The 23,145-nt window shown below is 48.3% G+C and overlaps 1 protein-coding gene across 3 annotated transcripts in view; it reads right to left on the bottom strand.

Annotated features, from left to right (window-relative positions):
- The window catches only part of LOC144756205 (E3 ubiquitin-protein ligase TRIM39-like), a 216,783-nt gene extending 195,308 nt beyond the window's left edge, over nucleotides 1–21,475 (bottom strand). Inside the window, exons 1-2 of one of the 3 annotated variants that reach the window (XM_078645814.1) lie at nucleotides 20,990–21,475; nucleotides 2,042–2,137 (exon numbers count right to left, since the gene is read on the bottom strand). In XM_078645814.1, the coding sequence (XP_078501940.1) occupies nucleotides 2,042–2,137; nucleotides 20,990–21,394 (501 nt within the window). In that variant the 5' untranslated portion in view covers nucleotides 21,395–21,475. The remainder of the gene's footprint in view (nucleotides 1–2,041; nucleotides 2,138–20,989) is intronic. The other 2 variants (XM_078645817.1, XM_078645815.1) reach the window with 2 other exon arrangements.
- Between the last annotated feature and the right edge of the window lie 1,670 nt (nucleotides 21,476–23,145).

The following is a 23,145-nucleotide window of genomic DNA, read 5'->3' as shown; positions in this document are numbered from 1 at the left end:
GGTGTTTCTGTGGACGATGGCGATGCCTCCTCCGGTTTGGTTGACGCGGTCCCGCCGGGTGATCTTGTAGCCATCCGGGGTGGCTATGGCGATGTCGGGGGCTGAGGAGGCGTTCATCCAGGTTTCTGTGAGGAAGGCAACGTCTGGTGATGTTGAGTCGAGGAGGTTCCAGAGTTCGACGGCGTGCCAGTGGATGGAGCGGGTGTTGAGCAGGATGCACTTAAGGTGGTTGTTGCTGGTGCTCGGCTTGGCGGGTGCGGTGCAGGTTCGGAGGCAGGTGAATTGGCAGGCTTGGCAGGTGAAGGGTTCGTGGGTGCGTTTCGGGGTGGCTCGGTAGCAGGCGGGGTTCCGGCCGGCGTTGAGTGCGTGGAGGGTGGCGGCGTCATGGGTCCGCCGGGTGGGCTGGCATCGTTGAGGACCAGGGTTCCTGGCGCTGTGCGCGGTCCAGGCGTGGACGGGCGTAGACGGGCGTAGACGGGCGTAGACGGGCTTGCCTTTGGCGCGCAATCGGCGCGCCCGCTGCGCGTACGCGCGGTCCTCGCCATTTATGGTGAAGTGGGAGGGAGGAGCAGCTGGGAGGCGGGAGTGGGGCGGCGAATGGGGAGCGGGAGACAGGAGAGGGGGGCGGGCCGCAGGGGAGCAGGGGCGGGGAGCAGAGGGGGGGAAAGAGCGGGAAAACGAAGCGGGGGATAGCAAGGGCAAGCCTGAGCAAGCCTGGAGATCGGGGCAAGCCTGGAGAGCGAGGGCAAGCCTGGAGAGCAGGGGCCCTAAGAAGATGCGGCAGCAAGAGGGCCAAGCAGGCAGCGGCAGCAGAATCCGGGCACACGGGGGCCGTGCGGCAGTGGAGTGACCGGGTCAAGGGTCAATGTTGTATTTGTTCCATTGAAACGGTTTACTTATACATCTGGCTTCGTACAACATTATCATGATGCCTTGAACATTAAACACAAGGCCTTTATGCACGCTGTACAAATGGCATTCCATCTTCAACCACGGGCCGGCAGGACTATCAGCATACCCACATAAATGCTAATCTGCATATACATCACAAGGATGTTTTTTATTCTAAATAAAGTACAATTTCCGGGGGTTGGCCAGAGGAGAAACTTCTGCTGACATCGAGGGGTCCCTGCCTGCTGAGGCTTCACCAAGCAGCTGCCTAACATTTCCGTAAGTGGCTTCCAGTTTGTGAACAAGACAGGGTCCTACATTCTTTCCCACTCGTTAATGGTGTTTGATCATGCTGTGGGGGATTCTTGGCTATACACCAACATACACTCTAGACGCACATAGAGTAGAGATTGCATAGTAGGAGTACGCCTTATTACTACCTTGTTTTATATGCCTGCATATAGATACTGTTCTTAGCACCATGGTGGATCTATATCTGCTATTTACTATTCTGGTGCTTGTAATCACCTTTCTATGCTTCTGTCTACTGATTATCGCAGCACATGTATTCTATACAAGAATAACGTTAGTTCAATAAATATATAGAAGAAAGCCCCCTTGTGTATTATTTGTATATTTCTCTGAGAACAAGAGAACACGAACGCCTGAGCGAAAGGGTTCTAGATCTGTTACCTGGGAGATCGGGGTTGTCATGTTCAGTGGTAGCCAGAAACCATTCACTCCCAGTTTGGGTTAGGGGGCTTATGGTGGCACTGCCCGCTAGCAGGTCTATATGCCAACCTACACTGCGGGCTGCCTGGAATCAGTCTAGGCACCTCACCCAAAGTTTATGTTGTCCACAAACATGCAGATCCTACAGATTAGTGGGAACTACACAACATCATCAGCTTTGCTTACCCATCTAAATGAAATGGTAGGTTTCCCTGCTCTTTCTATAGTTTCAGGTCTTTCTCTGTCCTTGTCTGGTGAGCACTTCTCTCGTCTACCGCAAGATCTGTCATGAATTCCACCACATCTCTAATCTCCAATTCTTACTGTCAGAAGTACTGCCTTGTCTCTCAGCTTTTTTTTAAATCAGAGCCCCCCCCCCCTCTCATCTATCTACAAATACAGTCAGGAAACCTCTCACCTCCACCTTGGACACGGTCCTTTTTTCTTTAGCTGCCCATATCTGCAGGCTCTCCAGCTCCTTTTTCAGTCGTTCCACGTGGCCATAAAGTGTTTTCTGAAAAACAGACCATGTGTTAATCTTATCCAACATCTATTCTGTATATCAATATTTAGCTAAATTACTCCAAGCAAGCATGAATATTTCATCTTTGCAGCTGCCCTATTATGCCACAGACTGCTTTTGTTGTGGTATACAGTCCACACTGTAAGTATAGGCCATTATGTCAAGTTTCTGCTTAGACACGATCTTCTATAGGCTTCAAAGGTGAACATCACCGTTATAGGAATGTGACGCCACATAGACACTTCGTATTCTCCCACCTCTTCACCAATTCGTTTCTGTTTATCCTTCTTAGAAATCTTCCTCAATGCATACAAAAGTCTCATCTGCAGCAGAAATGCAACGCCTCAAACACTACCTGCACCTCATCAAGACCGGATGACCCGCACCTACCTGAAGCTCAACCCCACCAAGACAGAGATCCTGTTATATGCCGAGAGCAGCAAGCAAGAACCAGTACAAACCCGGCTATAAGACACAGACCTGCAAGGATTAGAACCCAAATATTTCACCCAATGGCAAGCCACTCAGATGCGCACTTAGCACTGAGTGCATACTCAAGGAACACATCACCAAGAAAAGACTGTCTGATACCATGTCTCTACTGAATAAAGTGAAATCATCCCTCCTAGACAGGGACTTCATAACTGCTCTTCAAGCCCTCACATCTGCTCATCTAGACAGTGACAATGTCCTAATACCCGGCCTTCCATATCCACCCTGGACCCCCTTAAAAGCATCCAACATACTACAATACACCTTATGAAGGGCATGAAAAAAATATGACCACATCACTAGGCCCCACACTCTGGCTCAGTATCTCTCAGCACAACTTTGGCCACGACAATATCAGAATGAAGATGAAGAAAATGCAAAAATAAATAAATATTAAGTAACCACCCACATGCAGTAGCAAGATACCAGCTACCGCTCCAATCACGTTAAAAGCTTTTCACACTGTACATTGTGCTTTTAGATATGTTTCTGCTCTACAACTACCACATACAGCAAGAAGCACCCCAAGAAACATACTCACCACAATATTAATTAAATTGAGAGGATTTTATTTTGGAAAAAATTAACAAATAGATCGATAAAGGAGGCAATACCTTCATTCCCAAATGGTATTCTTCAATGCAGCTCATCCACCAGGTTGCTCCTTAACTGCTCAATCACTCTCTGGATACGCACCTTATCCTATATTTCGGTCTCTACAGCCTATGGAATGTTCAGCTCCTTACATCCCAGCTTCAAGGATACCCCACATTTTCCTCTTCGAGGATGTTACAGATTTGGGCAAGTCTAAACTTTTCCAAGAAGCGAAATAGAAGCCTACTATTTTTCAGAACATATTCTAGTAGGCAAACAACATTCCTATTTACAGATAACAATGAACATGTGTCTCCTGCATCTCCCTTGTACATTTAAATCATCACACAGCCTGCATGCTTCTTAGGTTTCTCTCTGTCCTCTTCCTCAGGTTAAGGAATAACAAGAGAACTATCTCTTTACAGTCTCTAATTTCCATAACTTTGTCACTCGTTTTAACAACTCCACTCAAAATGTACGCATGTGAATCCTTTGCTGCAACTGCATTAAGTGAACAAATTTATCACTATAATGGATTACAGAACTTACACTTCTTCTCATTTCGCACCAATGCATATCTTCTTTACATCCCCTACACTTTCTTTTGTAATCCCTTTTGATTTCTTCCATTCAAAATGTTCCTTTCCTTATCAAATCATCCTTTCTGTGTACCCGCTTTTCATCTTGGGTGGCATTTTCAACATTCTTCACTTGATTGACCCTCTCTGGACTCACAAATGAGTTTAGTTTCCTCCCTCTGAATAGCACATAAGGTATTCTTCCCAGGACAGCATGCAGGGAATTCTGCATCCATTCTCTTTTGTAACGCTACCTAATTTCTCCCATTGCCTTTTGACAAATGCATTCCTTCTTTTCCCACGTTGTTCACTCTTTCAACCCTTCCATTTGCTTCTGGGTAGTTCAATGCTGTTTTCTTATGTATGTATGTATGCATTCATGTATGTATGTATCTGTGTAGCTATGTATGTGATATTTCAATTGCACAAACCTAGCAGAGCGCTCTACAGGGTCACTGACAAGCATTAAGTTAGTGAGTGATAGGACAGGAAACTGGGTGGTGGATGGTTCATGCACTAATTTGTAGTGTCCTTTAAAGAAGTGTTGCTTCAATTTTTGTCTGAATTGGAGCAACATGGAAGTGGTAGTGATTTTTTCTTCTTTACACTTCTTAGTCTGATGGTATCCTGGCTGCAGGAGTGCAGTTCACCACCTGAGATGGTGAGCTTGTCTGCAAGATGAGTAGGGAGGCTGGTCATCAAGGTTTTGTAACTGATGCAAATGGCTCTGAAGATATCGTGGCCATGTAAGAGGAGCCAATGGAGTTTCTTCATGATGGGGGTGATGTGATCATGTTACTTCAGGCCCTGCATGGACGTGTTACAGTGTGTAGGGTGCCCTCAAATATTGCCAGTGTGGAGTCTGGGAGGTCATGGAACAGGCGTTACTACCATCCTGAAGCACGAGTACAAAGGCTTGGAGAGCACTTCTGGAATAAATGGCGTAACTTTCTTTAGAAGAGATAGCTGGTACCAGGCCTCCTTTGTTTTTCAAAATGTTTTCTTGAGGGTGAGGTTGGTATTGATAGTGAATCCAAGAGGTTTGGCATTCAGTGAAAGTTGGGGTTCATAGGTAGTTCAAGTCATTAAACGAGGTTTGTAATATTTGTGGTGTTTGGGGGGAAAAAGGAAGTCAGTCTTGAATGGTGTGGGAGCTTCATGGAGGAGCTGGAAATCTGGATGAATGGCAAGCTGTATTTGAGGCATTGGGCATCTGAAGCAGAGAAGACTTTAAACTACAGCTGTGTATCATCAGCATATTGGTGAATCGTGATGCGGTTATCTGCGAGTAAAGCACCAAACAGCTCCAAGAAGAAGTTGAAGATGACAGCGGACATCATGGACATAATGTAAAGTAGGGGGACTCTGCAGCTGAGGTGGATCTTTTCGGACCTGGGATTGCCCATGTGAACAAAGAAGTGTTGGTTAGAAAGGTGGGAAGAGACCCAGTGGAGGACACACGCTGGCCACCCTCTTCCACCGCAAGATCGCAGACATCCACGAATGCTTCAACGCCACGACCGCCCCGACAACCACGGAGACCTCCGCCCCCACGTCCACCATCCGCCTGCTCTCCTGGACCAACATCAACGACGACGGCACCATCAAGATCATGAACACCATCCACTCCGGATCTCCGTCAGACCCATGCCCACACCACATCTTCAACAAAGCCAGAACAGCCATCGCACCCCTTCTCCAGAAAGTCATCAACACCTCCTTTGAGACAGCAACCTTCCCGGAGAGCTGGAAGCACGCCGAGATCAACACCTTACTTAAGAAACCCAAGGCGGACCCCAAGGACCTCAAGAACTTCCGGCCCATCTCCCTGCTTCCGTTCCCGGCAATGGTCATCAAGAAGACTGTCAACGAACAACTGACCCACTACCTCGAGGAGAACAACATCCTCGACCCTTCCCAGTCCGGGTTCCGGAGCAAACACAGTACCGAGACTGCCCTCATCGCCGCCACCGATGACATCAAGTCCCTGCTGCACAACGGAGAAACGGAGGCCCTCATCCTCCTGGACCTGTCAGCCGCCTTCAACGCGGTCTGCCACCACACACTACGAACAGGCCTCCACAACGCCGGGATCCAAGAGAAGGCCCTGGACTGGACCACCTTCTTCCTCTCCGGCAGAACACAGAGCGTCCGCCTTCCCCCCTTTCGTTCTGAAGCCACCGAGATCATCTGCGGCATACCCCAGGGCTCATCCCTCAGCCCAACTCTGTTTAACATCTACATGGCACCGCTCGCCCACGTCACCCGTCGGCACAACCTCAACATCATCTTCTACGCCGATGACACCCAGCTGATCCTCTCCCTCACCAAGGACCCCCACACCGCCAAAACCAACCTTCACGAAGGAATGAAGGCCGTCGCTGAATGGATGAGGAACAGCCGACTGAAGCTGAACTCGGACAAGAAGGAGGTCCTCATCCTCGGATCCACCCCTTTGACGACTCCTGGTGGCCGACCGCACTGGGAACCGCCCTAACGCCCACCGACCACGCAAGCAACCTAGGGGTCATCCTCGACTCCACCCTCACCATGGCTAAACAGGTCAACGGTGTCTCCTCCTCCTGCTTCAACACCCTCCGCATGCTCCGCAGGATCTACAAGTGGATCCCCACTGAAACGAGAAGAACGGTCACACAGGCCCTCGTCAGCAACAGGTTGGACTACGGAAACGCTCTCTACGCAGGAGCCTCGGCCAAACTCCTGAGATGGCTCCAACACATCCAGAACGGCTCTGCACGCCTGATCTTTGACATCCCTCGCCGCAGCCACATCACACCCCACCTGAGAGCCCTGCACTGGCTCCCGGTCAACAAGAGGATAACCTTCAAGTTCCTCACCCACGCACACAATGCACTCCACAACACTGAACCAACGTACCTCAACAGACGACTCAGCTTCTACACCCCCACCCGCCAGCTCCGCTTCGCCGACCTCGCCCTCGCCACAGTCCCCCGCTTCTGAAGAGCGACCTCCGGCAGCAGATTGTTCTCCCACCTCGCCACCAAGACCTGGAACACCCTCCCCTTCCACCTACAGCAGACCCAAGACCTGCTGACCTTCAGAAAACTCCTCAAGACCTGGCTTTTCGGGCAGTAGCAGCATTCCCCACCCATGCGCCTTGAGGCCCTCATGGGTGAGTAGTGCGCTTTACAAATGATATGATTGATTGATTGCATGTTTTATTTGGGGTGTGGATTTTCAAATTTTTCTAAAATGTGTTAAAGCAGTTTAGAAGGGTATAGGGTTGGTGTCAGACGTGGAGTTAATAGGGTGAAAGATGAGTTCAATCATTAAGTTGTCTATGGAGAAGTTTTTGACCTTGGTTTGTGGTAGGATGCTGGGCAAGGGAATAGGGTTGGCTAAGTGGTGGGGCCAGTCCAGGGGTATTGACGATGTGGCCTTTGGAGGGTGTTGGTTGTGTGCCCTGCTGTACCACGTTGAGTGGAACGAGGTTGAGGAGAGCGTGATTCACTAGTTCCAAAGCCAGTTGCTCTGGACATTATGCCACCTAGGACCACAAATTGCTCAGTTCCTGAATACAAATCCAGGGTGAATACAGATACACAGGAGGAGCTGAAGATGGCACAGGAATAGTGACAAATTATGAACAAATATTTTGCCAGGCACATTCTTCCTTTACCAGCCCCAACATAAAGCTACTGCTTACTCTCACCTACTCACAAACATCACAGGGTTGTGCATCTGTCTTTCAGCAGCCCTGCAGCCACATTCGAATGAATGAAACTACACCACGGACTCTCATGGACTTCTTTACTTTTCTTTTGTCCTGGCCGCCATTTTGCTGCTGTTCTCATCCGCTTTTCTCTGGAACCTGGCCCGCCATCTTGTCCATTCCCTCGTCCTTTACCCTTTTCCCTTGTTTCCCCCCTTAACGATCCTCAAATGTTTCTTCCCTTTTCTGATTTGCCTTTTCTCCATACCCTTGTATCCCTCCCACCCTCCCATGGTGCTGTGAATGCGTCCCCCGCCCGACCTCACTTAATGGAACTCTGCTCTTCTGTTTTTAGGTCGACCTCTGCCAATGCGCTTGCGCATTGCAGATGTCGATCTATTGTAGCTGAAACAAACTCTTTGAACCAAGCGCGGATTCGGATTACATGGAGTTCATGTGCCCGTGCTTCAGACCCGCCACAGCAATGCCGAGAGAGCTTCACACTTCAAAGGTTCCCTCTCACCCTTCCGACTTCAGGCATTCAAGCGTGAATTTTCCCCAGTGCTGTACTCTGTCCATCTGCGGCTCTCAATGATTAGTCTCTTCACCTTCTCTTTCAACAACTCCTTTCTCTTATGTTTCTTTCTCCTACTGCATTCTCCATTACATATTTTTGTCCATCTCTCTACAGTCTCTCTGAGTCTTCTCCTGGTGCGAATGTCTCTTTCATTCTCCCATATCTCTCTCGAAGTTCTACACTTTATTCTATTAATCATTTCTAAACAGTGCCTGTCTTCTAGAGAGCCTTTTTCTACCACCTCTCTGCAATATTTGCCCCACTCTTTCTGCTCATTCTCCCAGCAGTAGCCATTTTCTGTCTCCTCGTCTTTCCAGTCACTCCCTCTCTCTTTGCAAGCCCCCAATTATTTATTTTCTCCTCCTCCTTTCAGTGTTACTTTCACAGCCTCCCTTTCCCAAATGTACACTTCCCGTCCCTCGCAGAGATTTTTTTTTCTCCCATCTCTCTCGAGTGTATTTTTTCAGTGTTTTTCACCCACCTCCCACACCCCCGCCATCTCCCACCCCCATTCCACGCTCTCCGTTTCATCCTGCCTCTATCTAATTCTCTATCCCCTCTGCTCTCTTCTCTCTACTTTGTCTTTGTGCTAGAGCCCGGAAATCACAGTACTGCTGCCCGTGTCTGCTGCTTTCGTCACATATTGCTTTTTCTTGCACCGGTACCTGAGCAGATATGCTGGAGAGATATTATGAGGGAAGTGTTCAGGGTCAGATTTAAACATAAAAAAACACATCCAATACGTACTCCAGACGTGTGCTCTGATAGTACAGTATGGCAAACAAAGCAGAAACTGTCGACAAGCACAAATTTCTTAAACATGAGCAGTAAACTAAGTAAGACATTTATTGTTCGTGTTCCTGCAACTCTAAGGTGTGTGATATGTTCCTCTGTTCGCTGGTATGTGATAGAGTTGATTAAAAAAAGGGGGCAGTAATTTCACAGGTGATAATTGATACTTACTATGACCACAGGTTAGATTGGGAGAAAAAGCAGACCTGCTTGCCAATCAGTTGTGAAAGATTTCCAAATCACCATGAAGAGCTCACAGATTGATTAACCTGTATAATGTTACAATTTTGTCACTCAGGTAAAATTTCATGACGTCTGTAAATATAGTTTTTTATTGCTTCACTATTTGAAGGAAATACCTTATTACAAGTAGTGCTGTTAGGTAGATGCTCTTCTTAGTGAAAGTGCTACTAGTTTCTTGAGGGTGTCAGACACTAGTGTGAAAAACTGTCGCACCCTGTAAAGTCAGATTTTCTGTTTACTAATTGAACTGGCCTCCCACCCTGGTACAGGTGTTCTAAAACGTATGCACAGGCATAGATAGAGGCAAGGCAGACAGGGTTCATATATCCTGCTCTCTTGATAGAGGCTTTTACAGCCCATCTTGTTTATTTAAGATTTTTTCCCTCGTAGTTTTATATAGCGCACTTTGACCCGAAGATTTCTGGTATCGGAGCGCTGTACATGAGCACCAGTTTCCTTACAGATGGACACATTCATTTTTGTTACGCAAGAGGAGATTAAGTGATTTGCCCAGAATCACAGGGTGTTGAGCGTCATTGCCAAGACTCGAACCCGCTCCCCAGATTTGAGATCGACCGCCCCAGCTGGTAGGCTACATCTTCTCCCCATTTGAGTGCTTCACATGGATGTTACCATTTTAAATGTAAAATGGCGGTAGTTGCCCTCTAACTCAACCCTCCAAGTCAACACTCAAAAACCACCATCCAACTACAAATCCACCCTCCAACACCGCCCTCGAACTCCACCCTCCACCTCCACCTTCCTCCAACTCCACCCTCCTCCAACTCCACCCTCCACCTCCACCTTCCTCCGACTCCACCCTCCTCCAACTCCACCCTCCACCTCCACCTTCCTCCAACTCCACCCTCCTCCAACTCCACCCTCCACCTTCCTCCAACTCCGCCCTCCTCCAACTCCGCCCTCCTCCAACTCCGCCCTCCTCCAACTCCGCCCTCCTCCAACTCCACCCTCCACCTCTCTCCAACTCCACCCTCCTCCAACTCCACCCTCCTCCAACTCCACCCTCCTCCAACTCCACCCTCCTCCAACTCCACCCTCCACCTCCACCTTCCTCCAACTCCACCCTCCTCCAACTCCACCCTCCTCCAACTCCACCCTCCTCCAACTCCACCCTCCTCCAACTCCACCCTCCTCCAACTCCACCCTCCTCCAACTCCACCCTCCTCCAACTCCACCCTCCTCCAACTCCACCCTCCACCTTCCTCCAACTCCACCCTCCTCCAACTCCACCCTCCACCTCCATCCACCTCCACCTTCCAACTCCACCTCCACCCTCCAACTCCACCCTCACTCTATCTATCTATCGCCCTCACTCTATCACCCTCACTCTATCTATCGCCCTCACTCTATCTATCGCCCTCACTCTATCTATCGCCCTCACTCTATCTATCGCCCTCACTCCATCTATCTATCGCCCTCACTCCATCTATCTATCGCCCTCACTCCATCTATCTATCGCCCTCACTCCATCTATCTATCGCCCTCACTCCATCTATCTATCTATCGCCCTCACTCCATCTATCTATCTATCGCCCTCACTCCATCTATCTATCTATCGCCCTCACTCCATCTATCTATCGCCCTCACTCCATCTATCTATCGCCCTCACTCCATCTATCTATCGCCCTCACTCCATCTATCTATCGCCCTCACTCCATCTATCTATCGCCCTCACTCCATCTATCTATCTATCGCCCTCACTCCATCTATCTATCTATCGCCCTCACTCCATCTATCTATCTATCGCCCTCACTCCATCTATCTATCTATCGCCCTCACTCCATCTATCTATCTATCGCCCTCACTCCATCTATCGCCCTCACTCCATCTATCTATCTATCGCCCTCACTCCATCTATCTATCTATCGCCCTCACTCCATCTATCTATCTATCGCCCTCACTCCATCTATCTATCTATCGCCCTCACTCCATCTATCTATCTATCGCCCTCACTCCATCTATCGCCCTCACTCCATCTATCGCCCTCACTCCATCTATCGCCCTCACTCCATCTATCTATCGCCCTCACTCCATCTATCTATCGCCCTCACTCCATCTATCTATCGCCCTCACTCCACCCATCTATCTATCGCCCTCACTCCATCCATCTATCTATCGCCCTCACTCCATCCATCCATCTATCTATCGCCCTCACTCCATCCATCTATCTATCGCCCTCACTCCATCCATCTATCTATCGCCCTCACTCCATCCATCTATCTATCGCCCTCACTCCATCCATCTATCTATCGCCCTCACTCCATCCATCTATCTATCGCCCTCACTCCATCTATCTATCTACTCTATCTATCTATCTACTCTATCTATCTACTCTATCTATCTACTCTATCGCCCTCACTCTATCTATCGCCCTCACTCTATCTATCGCCCTCACTCTATCTATCGCCCTCACTCTATCTATCGCCCTCACTCTATCTATCGCCCTCACTCTATCTATCGCCCTCACTCTATCTATCGCCCTCACTCTATCTATCGCCCTCACTCTATCTATCGCCCTCACTCTATCTATCTATCGCCCTCACTCCATCTATCTATCGCCCTCACTCCATCTATCTATCGCCCTCACTCCATCTATCTATCGCCCTCACTCCATCCATCTATCTATCGCCCTCACTCCATCCATCTATCTATCGCCCTCACTCCATCCATCTATCTATCGCCCTCACTCCATCCATCTATCTATCGCCCTCACTCCATCCATCTATCTATCGCCCTCACTCCATCCATCTATCTATCGCCCTCACTCCATCCATCTATCTATCGCCCTCACTCCATCCATCTATCTATCGCCCTCACTCCATCCATCTATCTATCGCCCTCACTCCATCCATCTATCTATCGCCCTCACTCCATCCATCTATCTATCGCCCTCACTCCATCCATCTATCTATCGCCCTCACTCCATCCATCTATCTATCGCCCTCACTCCATCTATCTATCGCCCTCACTCCATCTATCTATCTACTCTATCTATCGCCCTCACTCTATCTATCGCCCTCACTCTATCTATCGCCCTCACTCTATCTATCGCCCTCACTCTATCTATCGCCCTCACTCTATCTATCGCCCTCACTCTATCTATCGCCCTCACTCTATCGCCCTCACTCTATCTATCGCCCTCACTCTATCTATCGCCCTCACTCTATCTATCGCCCTCACTCTATCTATCGCCCTCACTCTATCTATCGCCCTCACTCCATCCATCTATCTATCGCCCTCACTCCATCCATCTATCTATCGCCCTCACTCCATCCATCTATCTATCGCCCTCACTCCATCTATCTATCTACTCTATCTATCGCCCTCACTCTATCTATCGCCCTCACTCTATCTATCGCCCTCACTCTATCTATCGCCCTCACTCTATCTATCGCCCTCACTCTATCTATCGCCCTCACTCTATCTATCGCCCTCACTCTATCTATCGCCCTCACTCTATCTATCGCCCTCACTCCATCTATCGCCCTCACTCCATCTATCGCCCTCACTCCATCTATCTATCGCCCTCACTCCATCCATCTATCTATCGCCCTCACTCCATCCATCTATCTATCGCCCTCACTCCATCCATCTATCTATCGCCCTCACTCCATCCATCTATCTATCGCCCTCACTCCATCCATCTATCTATCGCCCTCACTCCATCCATCTATCTATCGCCCTCACTCCATCCATCTATCTATCGCCCTCACTCCATCCATCTATCTATCGCCCTCACTCCATCCATCTATCTATCGCCCTCACTCCATCCATCTATCTATCGCCCTCACTCCATCCATCTATCTATCGCCCTCACTCCATCCATCTATCTATCGCCCTCACTCCATCCATCTATCTATCGCCCTCACTCCATCCATCTACTCTATCTATCGCCCTCACTCTATCTATCGCCCTCACTCTATCTATCGCCCTCACTCTATCTATCGCCCTCACTCTATCTATCGCCCTCACTCTATCTATCGCCCTCACTCTATCTATCGCCCTCACTCTATCTATCTATCTATCGCCCTCACTCCATCTATCTATCTATCGCCCTCACTCCATCTATCTATCTATCGCCCTCACTCCATCTATCTATCTATCGCCCTCACTCCATCTATCTATCTATCGCCCTCACTCCATCTATCTATCTATCGCCCTCACTCTATCTATCTATCGCCCTCACTCTATCTATCTATCGCCCTCACTCCATCCATCTATCTATCGCCCTCACTCCATCCATCTATCTATCGCCCTCACTCCATCCATCTATCTATCGCCCTCACTCCATCCATCTATCTATCGCCCTCACTCCATCCATCTATCTATCGCCCTCACTCCATCCATCTATCTATCGCCCTCACTCCATCCATCTATCTATCGCCCTCACTCCATCCATCTATCTATCGCCCTCACTCCATCCATCTATCTATCGCCCTCACTCCATCCATCTATCTATCGCCCTCACTCCATCCATCTATCTATCGCCCTCACTCCATCTATCTATCTACTCTATCTATCGCCCTCACTCTATCTATCGCCCTCACTCTATCTATCGCCCTCACTCTATCTATCGCCCTCACTCTATCTATCGCCCTCACTCTATCTATCGCCCTCACTCTATCTATCGCCCTCACTCTATCTATCGCCCTCACTCTATCTATCGCCCTCACTCTATCGCCCTCACTCTATCGCCCTCACTCTATCTATCGCCCTCACTCTATCTATCGCCCTCACTCTATCTATCGCCCTCACTCTATCTATCGCCCTCACTCTATCTATCGCCCTCTATCTATCTATCGCCCTCACTCCATCTATCTATCGCCCTCACTCCATCTATCTATCGCCCTCACTCCATCTATCTATCGCCCTCACTCCATCTATCTATCGCCCTCACTCCATCTATCTATCGCCCTCACTCCATCTATCTATCGCCCTCACTCCATCCATCTATCTATCGCCCTCACTCCATCCATCTATCTATCGCCCTCACTCCATCCATCTATCTATCGCCCTCACTCCATCCATCTATCTATCGCCCTCACTCCATCCATCTATCTATCGCCCTCACTCCATCCATCTATCTATCGCCCTCACTCCATCCATCTATCTATCGCCCTCACTCCATCCATCTATCTATCGCCCTCACTCCATCCATCTATCTATCGCCCTCACTCCATCCATCTATCTATCGCCCTCACTCCATCCATCTATCTATCGCCCTCACTCCATCCATCTATCTATCGCCCTCACTCCATCCATCTATCTATCGCCCTCACTCCATCCATCTATCTATCGCCCTCACTCCATCTATCTATCTACTCTATCTATCGCCCTCACTCTATCTATCGCCCTCACTCTATCTATCGCCCTCACTCTATCTATCGCCCTCACTCTATCTATCGCCCTCACTCTATCTATCGCCCTCACTCTATCTATCGCCCTCACTCTATCGCCCTCACTCTATCGCCCTCACTCTATCTATCGCCCTCACTCTATCTATCGCCCTCACTCTATCTATCGCCCTCACTCTATCTATCGCCCTCACTCAATCGCCCTCACTCAATCGCCCTCACTCAATCGCCCTCACTCAATCGCCCTCACTCAATCGCCCTCACTCAATCGCCCTCACTCAATCGCCCTCACTCAATCTATCGCCCTCACTCTATCTATCTATCGCCCTCACTCCATCCATCTATCTATTGCCCTCACTCCATCCATCTATCTATTGCCCTCACTCCATCCATCTATCTATCGCCCTCACTCCATCTATCTATCTACTCTATCTATCGCCCTCACTCTATCTATCGCCCTCACTCTATCTATCGCCCTCACTCTATCTATCGCCCTCACTCTATCTATCGCCCTCACTCTATCTATCGCCCTCACTCTATCTATCGCCCTCACTCTATCTATCGCCCTCACTCAATCGCCCTCACTCAATCGCCCTCACTCAATCGCCCTCACTCAATCGCCCTCACTCAATCTATCGCCCTCACTCTATCTATCGCCCTCACTCTATCTATCTATCGCCCTCACTCCATCCATCTATCTATTGCCCTCACTCCATCCATCTATCTATTGCCCTCACTCCATCCATCTATCTATCGCCCTCACTCCATCTATCTATCTACTCTATCTATCGCCCTCACTCTATCTATCGCCCTCACTCTATCTATCGCCCTCACTCTATCTATCGCCCTCACTCAATCTATCTATCGCCCTCACTCTATCTATCGCCCTCACTCTATCTATCGCCCTCACTCTATCTATCGCCCTCACTCTATCTATCGCCCTCACTCTATCTATCGCCCTCACTCTATCTATCGCCCTCACTCTATCTATCGCCCTCACTCTATCTATCGCCCTCACTCTATCTATTGCCCTCACTCTATCTATTGCCCTCACAGGGGTGTGGAATTTAATGAAATATGTACTTGTCCAAGGGACAAGTAGCTTCATAAATCTACTTGTCCTGTAACAAAATCCACTTGTCCCTTTGGTGCCACATAGTGCGCCGTAAAATAATAGCAGCCATCTCAATATAGAAGAGCTCTGATAGTAGCCTCTCTGGTAATGTCAGGCTAATACTATAAAAGGATTTGACTTTTGGGGGTTTTCACTAGCTTTTCTCTAATCTTTTCCCATACTGAGAAAGGTTGGAAATTTACTACCCCTGACAACAGCAGAAGTAAAGTTTCTTCCAGGGCTGGGAAAATATGGTTCGAGAAAAAGTTGACTTGTAAACACTCAGATTTCCACTGGGGTACATTCATCTTTGCTCATGCTAAAATGCAATTCGCAATTTTTCTAGAATTACGGTTTCCTGGCCTACTTAAGGAAATTCATGTGAATTCATGAAAAACGTAAATCTGCATTAATATAAGGACATATATCCTGGGTGCACTTTAGTGACTTTCTTTAACATTTGAGCCCCTAATTCAATCTGACTTAACCAAGACTTTTTGTTTTTATTTAAATGCTTTCTCATCCTATCTATCGGCTGGCTTCATTGTGTGTGACAACATTCTGCTCTTTTACAAAGTAGTTTTGTTCAGTACCAGGAATTTCTATGGCAATGAGGCCTTTATGAGACCAAATACTGGCTGTCTAGTAAGAACGTGCTGGCGAACAGCACCACACCTACCTGATAATCTCTAGGTAGAGGAAGGAGCATAGTGCAGGCCAAGTGAGTAACCAGAAAATTGAAATACCCCCCCACTTTGATCCAAAGCTCTTATGCCACCAAGCAAGCGAAAAGTGTCACTGGAGTCCTCTCTAGAATTGCTCTGTCTCTTCCATCTAAGCATCCATCCATTCATCCTTTCACCCACTGATATCTAGCATTTCATCTTTACATGGTCATCCATTCATTCTTTCATCCATTAGCCTTTCACCAATATGTTCGTCCATCTGTTGATTTGTCAGTCCATCCGCTCCTCAATATCCAAACCCACCCATCCATCTGCAAACCTAACAATTTCAGCCATCTGTCCATCCTTTCGCTCAACCATACAGTCACCCTTTCCCTCCATCCATCCTTTCACTTATCCATGCCTTTCACTCATCCAGTCACCCTTTCACTCATCCATCCACCCAACCTACAAATCCATCAATCCATCCTTCCACTCATCCATGTATCCTTTACACTCATCCATCGTTTCGCTCCCTAATCCATACACCCTGTAACCCATCCATCCATTCAGCTTTTCCTTCATTATAACATCCTTTGTCCATCCACTATCCCCGTCACTCAACCATCCCTGTCACATATTCATCCATGCATTTAGCCAGCAACACTTACACTTACTCATCCTTTCACCCACACATTCATCCATCCTTTCACTCACACCCACCCTTTCACATTAATTATGAGCCTTTGTCTGTCGAGCTGCAGACAGAAGAGGCCCATCAAGAGCTCCACCTCTACAGTAGCTGCTAAAGTGGGGTGTTCACGAAGCCCCTGTTCATACCTATCCTTCCATCTCCAAACCTATCTATCAAACTCATCCATCCCGCCTTCCTTTCACTCATCCATCCTTTTGCTCATCCATCCATCCATCCATCCATCCTTTCACCCCATACATCCTCTTTTTCGCTCATATTCATCCACCCTTTCACTCATCCCTCCATCCATCCTTTTGCTCATACATCCATCCTCCTTTTCACTCGTATATCCTTCCACCCTTTCACTTCCTCCATTTATGCTTTAGCTCATCCATCCACCCTTTTACCCCATCCATCTTCCATTTCGCTCATATATACATCCACCCTTTCACTAATCCCTCCATCCATCCATCTTTACACTCAACTATCCACCCATCCATCCACCCTTCCACCCAGCTAGCCACCTACCCACCCACCGATTCATCCACCCACCCAGCCATCCATTCATCTACTCTATCTCTCACCCATTAATCCCCCTTTCATTCAGCCATCCATCCTTTCACTCATCCATCCACTTTCACCCCATCCATCCACTTTCACCCCATCCATCCACTTTCACCCCATCCATCCTTTCACCTTTGCCCATCCATTCTTTCACCCATCCTTCCTTACATGCATCATTTCACTCATTCATTCATGCATCTATCCATCCACCCTTTCACTCCACCCATTCATCCATGCACCTATCCATCCAACCTTTCACTCATTCATAAATGCATCTACCCATCCACCCTTTCACTTATTCATCCATGCATCCACCCTCTCACTTACTCTTCCATGCATCTATCCATCCACCCTTTCACTCATTCATCCATGCATCTATTCATCCACCCTATCACTCATCCACCCACCCCTTTCAAATTCATTAGGGGCCTTTGTGTGCAGACCTGCAAACTGAAGAGGCCCATCAAGAACTCCACAGCTGCTGTATTGCTATGGCAGTGTGTTCAAAATGCCCCTGGTGTATGCACAAAGTGAGATGAGAGGCCTAGTGCTAAGACAGAAATGGGGGTGGCCTTAGGACTGCATGAAAGCCTCATGGAGAAACTTATGAGCTTTAATGTAAGCCCTGAATGACTGAGAAAACGAGAGGCCAAGGGGGGCAGGTCCGGGCTGTCAGAGAGGCCGGTGTTAGCAGGTTTAGGCACCGGGTGAAACATAAAGTGTACAGGAAAGGCAAAGTGGAAAGAAGGAGGGGCACGAGGTGCACGAGAAGGGAAAGCACTGCTCTTGGGGCCGTATGAGGCCCAAGAGTGGAGCAGAGATTAAAACGCAGGGGTCATAGAGTTCAAGTCAGAGCAAGGGGCCAAGAGGCAGATAAGGCAGCCTCTTACATGACAGTGCTGCGAGTGTTCTGGAGCTGCAGAAGAACGATGTTTGTCTCATGCTCAAAGAAAATAAAAGGAACAGGGGCGGACCTGGGGGCCACACAAGCTTATGGAGCTGGCTGCAACTTTGAGCTCTGCTTTATCTCTGTTCTGCTCTAGGGAAAATTAAAGTGCGGGCCCCAGCACCATTAAACTGTCTACTTGTCCTTTGGACAAACTGCTAATTAAAACCTCTTGCCCTCCTAAGAAATCTAGATGTCTCGGGCGTCGGGAGATAGGAATTCCCCACCCCACCCCTGCCTCACTCTATCTATTGCCCTCACTCTATCTATCTCCCTCACTCTATCTATCTATCGCCCTCCCTCTATCTATCTATCGCCCTCCCTCTATCTATCTATCGCCCTCCCTCTATCTATCTATCGCCCTCCCTCTATCTATCTATCGCCCTCCCTCTATCTATCTATCGCCCTCACTCTATCTATCTATCGCCCTCACTCTATCTATCGCCCTCACTCTATCTATCGCCCTCACTCTATCTATCGCCCTCACTCTATCTATCGCCCTCACTCTATCGCCCTCACTCTATTGCCCTCACTCTATCTATCTATCTCCCTCACTCTATCTATCTATCTCCCTCACTCTATCTATCTATCGCCCTCCCTCTATCTATCTATCGCCCTCCCTCTATCTATCTATCGCCCTCCCTCTATCTATCTATCGCCCTCCCTCTATCTATCTATCGCCCTCACTCTATCTATCGCCCTCACTCTATCTATCGCCCTCACTCTATCTATCGCCTCACTCCATCTATCGCCCTCACTCCATCTATCGCCCTCACTCCATCTATCGCTCTCCCTCCATCTATCGCCCTCACTCCATCTATCGCCCTCACTCCATCTATCTATCGCCCTCACTCCATCTATGTAATGTAAAATAAATTTATAAAGCGCATAAATCACCCGAAGGTCTCAGAGCGCTGGCAGGATCCTCAGAGCAGATAGACAGAGCAGGTCTATGGGCTAGCAGCCAAAAAGAGCCAGGTTTTTAAGTGTTTACGGAACCTTAGATGGTTAGGTTCAGTCCTAATCTGGAGGGGAGGGGAAGGGAATTCCAGGCTACGGGGACAGTTTTACTGAAGGCCCTATCGCCATTTCTGACTGTGCGTTCCCTGGGGATTGTCAGCAGAGACTTGCCAGTGGATCTGAGGGTTCTTAACGGGTTGTGGGGTTTAAGCTTTTGTTCAATATACATTGGTCCATGTCCATTGAAGGTTTTGTGGACTAGGCAGCATAGCTTAAATTTGATGCGCTTTTTTATTGGGAGCCAGTGTAGGGTTTTAAGGCAGGGCAGAGATGGGGTGCGCGGGGGGAGATTTAACACCAGTCTAGCCGCAGTATTTTGGAGAACCTGCAGGCGGGCCAAGAGGGTTGAGTTGACTGAGGACAGTAGCGAGTTCCCATAGTCTATCCGATTGATAATGAGTCCCTGGACAACGGGCATGCGAGATGGGAGAGGGATCCATTTGAAAATCTTCCTCAAGCTGCGCATAAGGCCGAAACTGGTCTGAACTACTTTGTTGACGTGTTCAGTCATTGATAACTTATTATCAATGATCACCCCAAGATTTCTGACTGAAGATTTGGGAGCGGGGCAGGGGCTGAGGGAAACTGGCCATCAGTCATCGGACCAGGTCTTATCGGCCTTTCCAAATAGCACAATCTCCGTTTTGCTGGCGTTCAGCATCCGGAAGTTCTTTGTCATCCAGTTTTGAACGTCAACCATGCACTTTTTAAATCTCAGTTTGGTCTGATCTGGATCATGGTTAATTGTGATCAGTATTTGGGTGTCATCTGCGTAGGACACGGTTTCAAAGTTGTGTGCTCGAATAACCTTTGCCAAGGGGGAGACATAAAGGTTAAAAAGGGTGGGGCTCAAAATTGACCCCTGTGGGACACCCTTGTCATTAGCATGAGAGCAGGAGGAGTGGGAGCCAACTTGGACCTTTGACCGTCTCAGCAAGACGTTTTAAAAGAATGTAATGCGAGATGGTGTCGAAGGCTGCAGACAGGTCAAGTAGGACAAGTATGGCCGACTGTTTAGAATCCAGGGTCATTCTGATATTGTCAATGATCTCAAGCAGGGCAGTTTCGGTACTGTGGGATGCCCTGAAACCCGACTGTGATGGGTCCAGAAGTCTGTAAGACTCAAGGTGGGTGATAAGCTGCCTATTTATTAGAGATTCCATGATTCGGGTAAAGTTCACGCTATATAAAAATCGCATTAAATTAAAAAGACTGATCTCAGTACCATGCTGGGAGTCCAGATTTTCCCTTTCCATTTTTGGGATGCGTAATCCTGCTTTTATAATAGAAAAATAAAACTACACGTCCCAGAATGCAAAGAAAACCATCTGGAATATTAGGAACCTATGACTCTACAGGTGCAAATATGAAATAAAAACGTTTCCGATTCAGAACCTATGGAGGGCAAATCGGTGGCATACCCACCTTGTAATCCTGGCAATTAGACGAGTCTGGAGAGGGCAATACCCAGATCACACATCTGGATTTTACTCACCTTGTACTCCTGAGCAGCTTCTTGCATGGGAAGTACTGAGTGAGCTTTGTGGACCCTGGACTCTCGACAGATCAAACAGATGGGCTCCTGGTCATCTTCACAGAACAGTTTCAGCTTCTCTTCATGTTCTCTGCACAGATTCTCCCCCTGGACGGACGCACTCGGGGTGTGAAGCTGTTTCAACAGTTCCACTATGTTTCCCAGCTGTCTGGCGGGTCTTAATATTTTGTTCTTAGAGGTTTCTCTGCACTGAGGGCAGGGGAAGTCTGTCTGCAGCCCCTCCCAGCACCGAGTGATACATGACAGACAGAAGGCATGTCCACAGTCCGCAGCCACGGGGTCTGTGAAATATTCCAGACATATGGAGCAAGTGGCCTCCTCCCTGAGCTGTTTGTTTGCCGCCATTTTCCTATATGAAAGTTTCGTTTCTCACAGTCTGTGAAGTGGGCGTGTCTTTGCCTGTTCTTCGGGCGTCTCAGGGCTGGATCCAACAGAGGTGGGAGTGTCTGCAGACGAACTGGGCGTGGTTTCTGTGAAGGGGCGTGTCCGCATTTGTAACTGGGCGAGCCTGCAGCAAGACAGTCTGGCGTGTGGACATCTGTAAATAGGAGTTTCTGCAGCGGCAGAGGCGTGGCTCCAGGTGTAATTGGGCGTGGCCCCAGCTGAGCTGGGCCTCTCGTTAATTAGTTTCTGCCTGGTTTGGCTAAGACACGCCCCATGGTTAGTTCAGGCACTTGTGCTTTGCTCTGGACCCGGTGACTAAGGGCGGAGTTTTTACTTCCCCACAATTCAAAACCGGCAGGATTATAATTTCGAGTCCTGATCAGATGTCATAACTTTCTTTGTGTTTGTATCCTAGCGCGCTTCATGCTATAAGTATAATAAAAATAAATGTGAACTACAAGTTCCAGCCCCAGAGGCACAGAATGAAGTGCCTCTTTATTCTTGAGTTTTATGTAGCTCGACCTACGCTATAGTTAGGGCATTGGAGCGCTTTACGTGAGTTCCCCTCGCCGTCAAGAGATGTGGGTTTACTGCACTGTAAGATACCTGGCCATAATGTTCGAGTCCCAGTAAACAACACACAGCAACAAACGTGACGTCACAAGCAACCATCGGCACCGGAATCCCCATTCACACATACAGACCAGTTACAACACAGGCAGCAGTTCATGTATATCAGCAATACACACAGCACAGGCACATTATGAGCAGTAGCACAGCAGCAAGCTCCCCTCACACCTAAAAGAACAGGCACAGTATGGACAGAGCACACTGCAGGCTTATCATATAGATTACAAGGAGCACCAACAACAGCAGTGTGAGCTCACCTCACAAATGGAACACGCTAGCATTAAACAAGCTACCTTCACACACAACATGTGGAACAAGGGAGGTGGTAGTATTCACACTAAAAGCCACATTCCCCTGATGTACAAAACCAGGCGGGCAACTAGAGCCAAATTTCGGGGGGGGGGGGGCTAATTCTTCCAACCACGGACAGAGTGGCTGGAAGAAGGGGTGAACACACCACAAAAGCCTCATTTACAAGTAAATGGTCTTTTAAAGACCTGTTAAGTACTCGGGTGCGGCTGCAATTTGATGCTCGCCAGCCCGCGAAGCTGTCACACGACGGGGGTGGCTGAAGCCCCTTGAGCCCAATGGGTGTTGCGCGCCTGTATAAAACATGATACCGGGCCATAATGTTCGGGCCATAATGTTCGAGTCCCAATAAACAACACACAGCAACACACGTCACTGTAATATTCTATTACAGGACCGGAGGCTTCAGATTATGCTTCTCATTCTTTACTGCAAACATCACAGCAGCCAATGAAAATACGTATTTTTCATTAAATAACAGTAAACAACTACATTTCCCATCATGACTTGTACATAGGCACGCCCCCATAGTCCATAAGAACCCCTTGTGTGCGGCCATCTTCCTCTTTCTTTGCTGCTCACAGCAAGAGATAAGTGCACCTTGTTCCCTCCTATTGCTGTAGTGCATGGCCTATATGGTTATACTTGTTTAATTGACTTATACTTGTTTATTGGACTTTATGTGTGCTTACACATTATTCTGGCGATACTTGCTTTGTATTTAATGTGTTCGAGCGTAGCCTCTCATACCTGCCTTGTATTTCATTGTTGAG

This window comes from Lissotriton helveticus, chromosome 5_1 (assembly GCF_964261635.1).
Source record: "Lissotriton helveticus chromosome 5_1, aLisHel1.1, whole genome shotgun sequence".
Classification (NCBI taxonomy): domain Eukaryota; kingdom Metazoa; phylum Chordata; class Amphibia; order Caudata; family Salamandridae; genus Lissotriton; species Lissotriton helveticus.
This window is presented reverse-complemented; position numbering and strand designations above follow the sequence as displayed.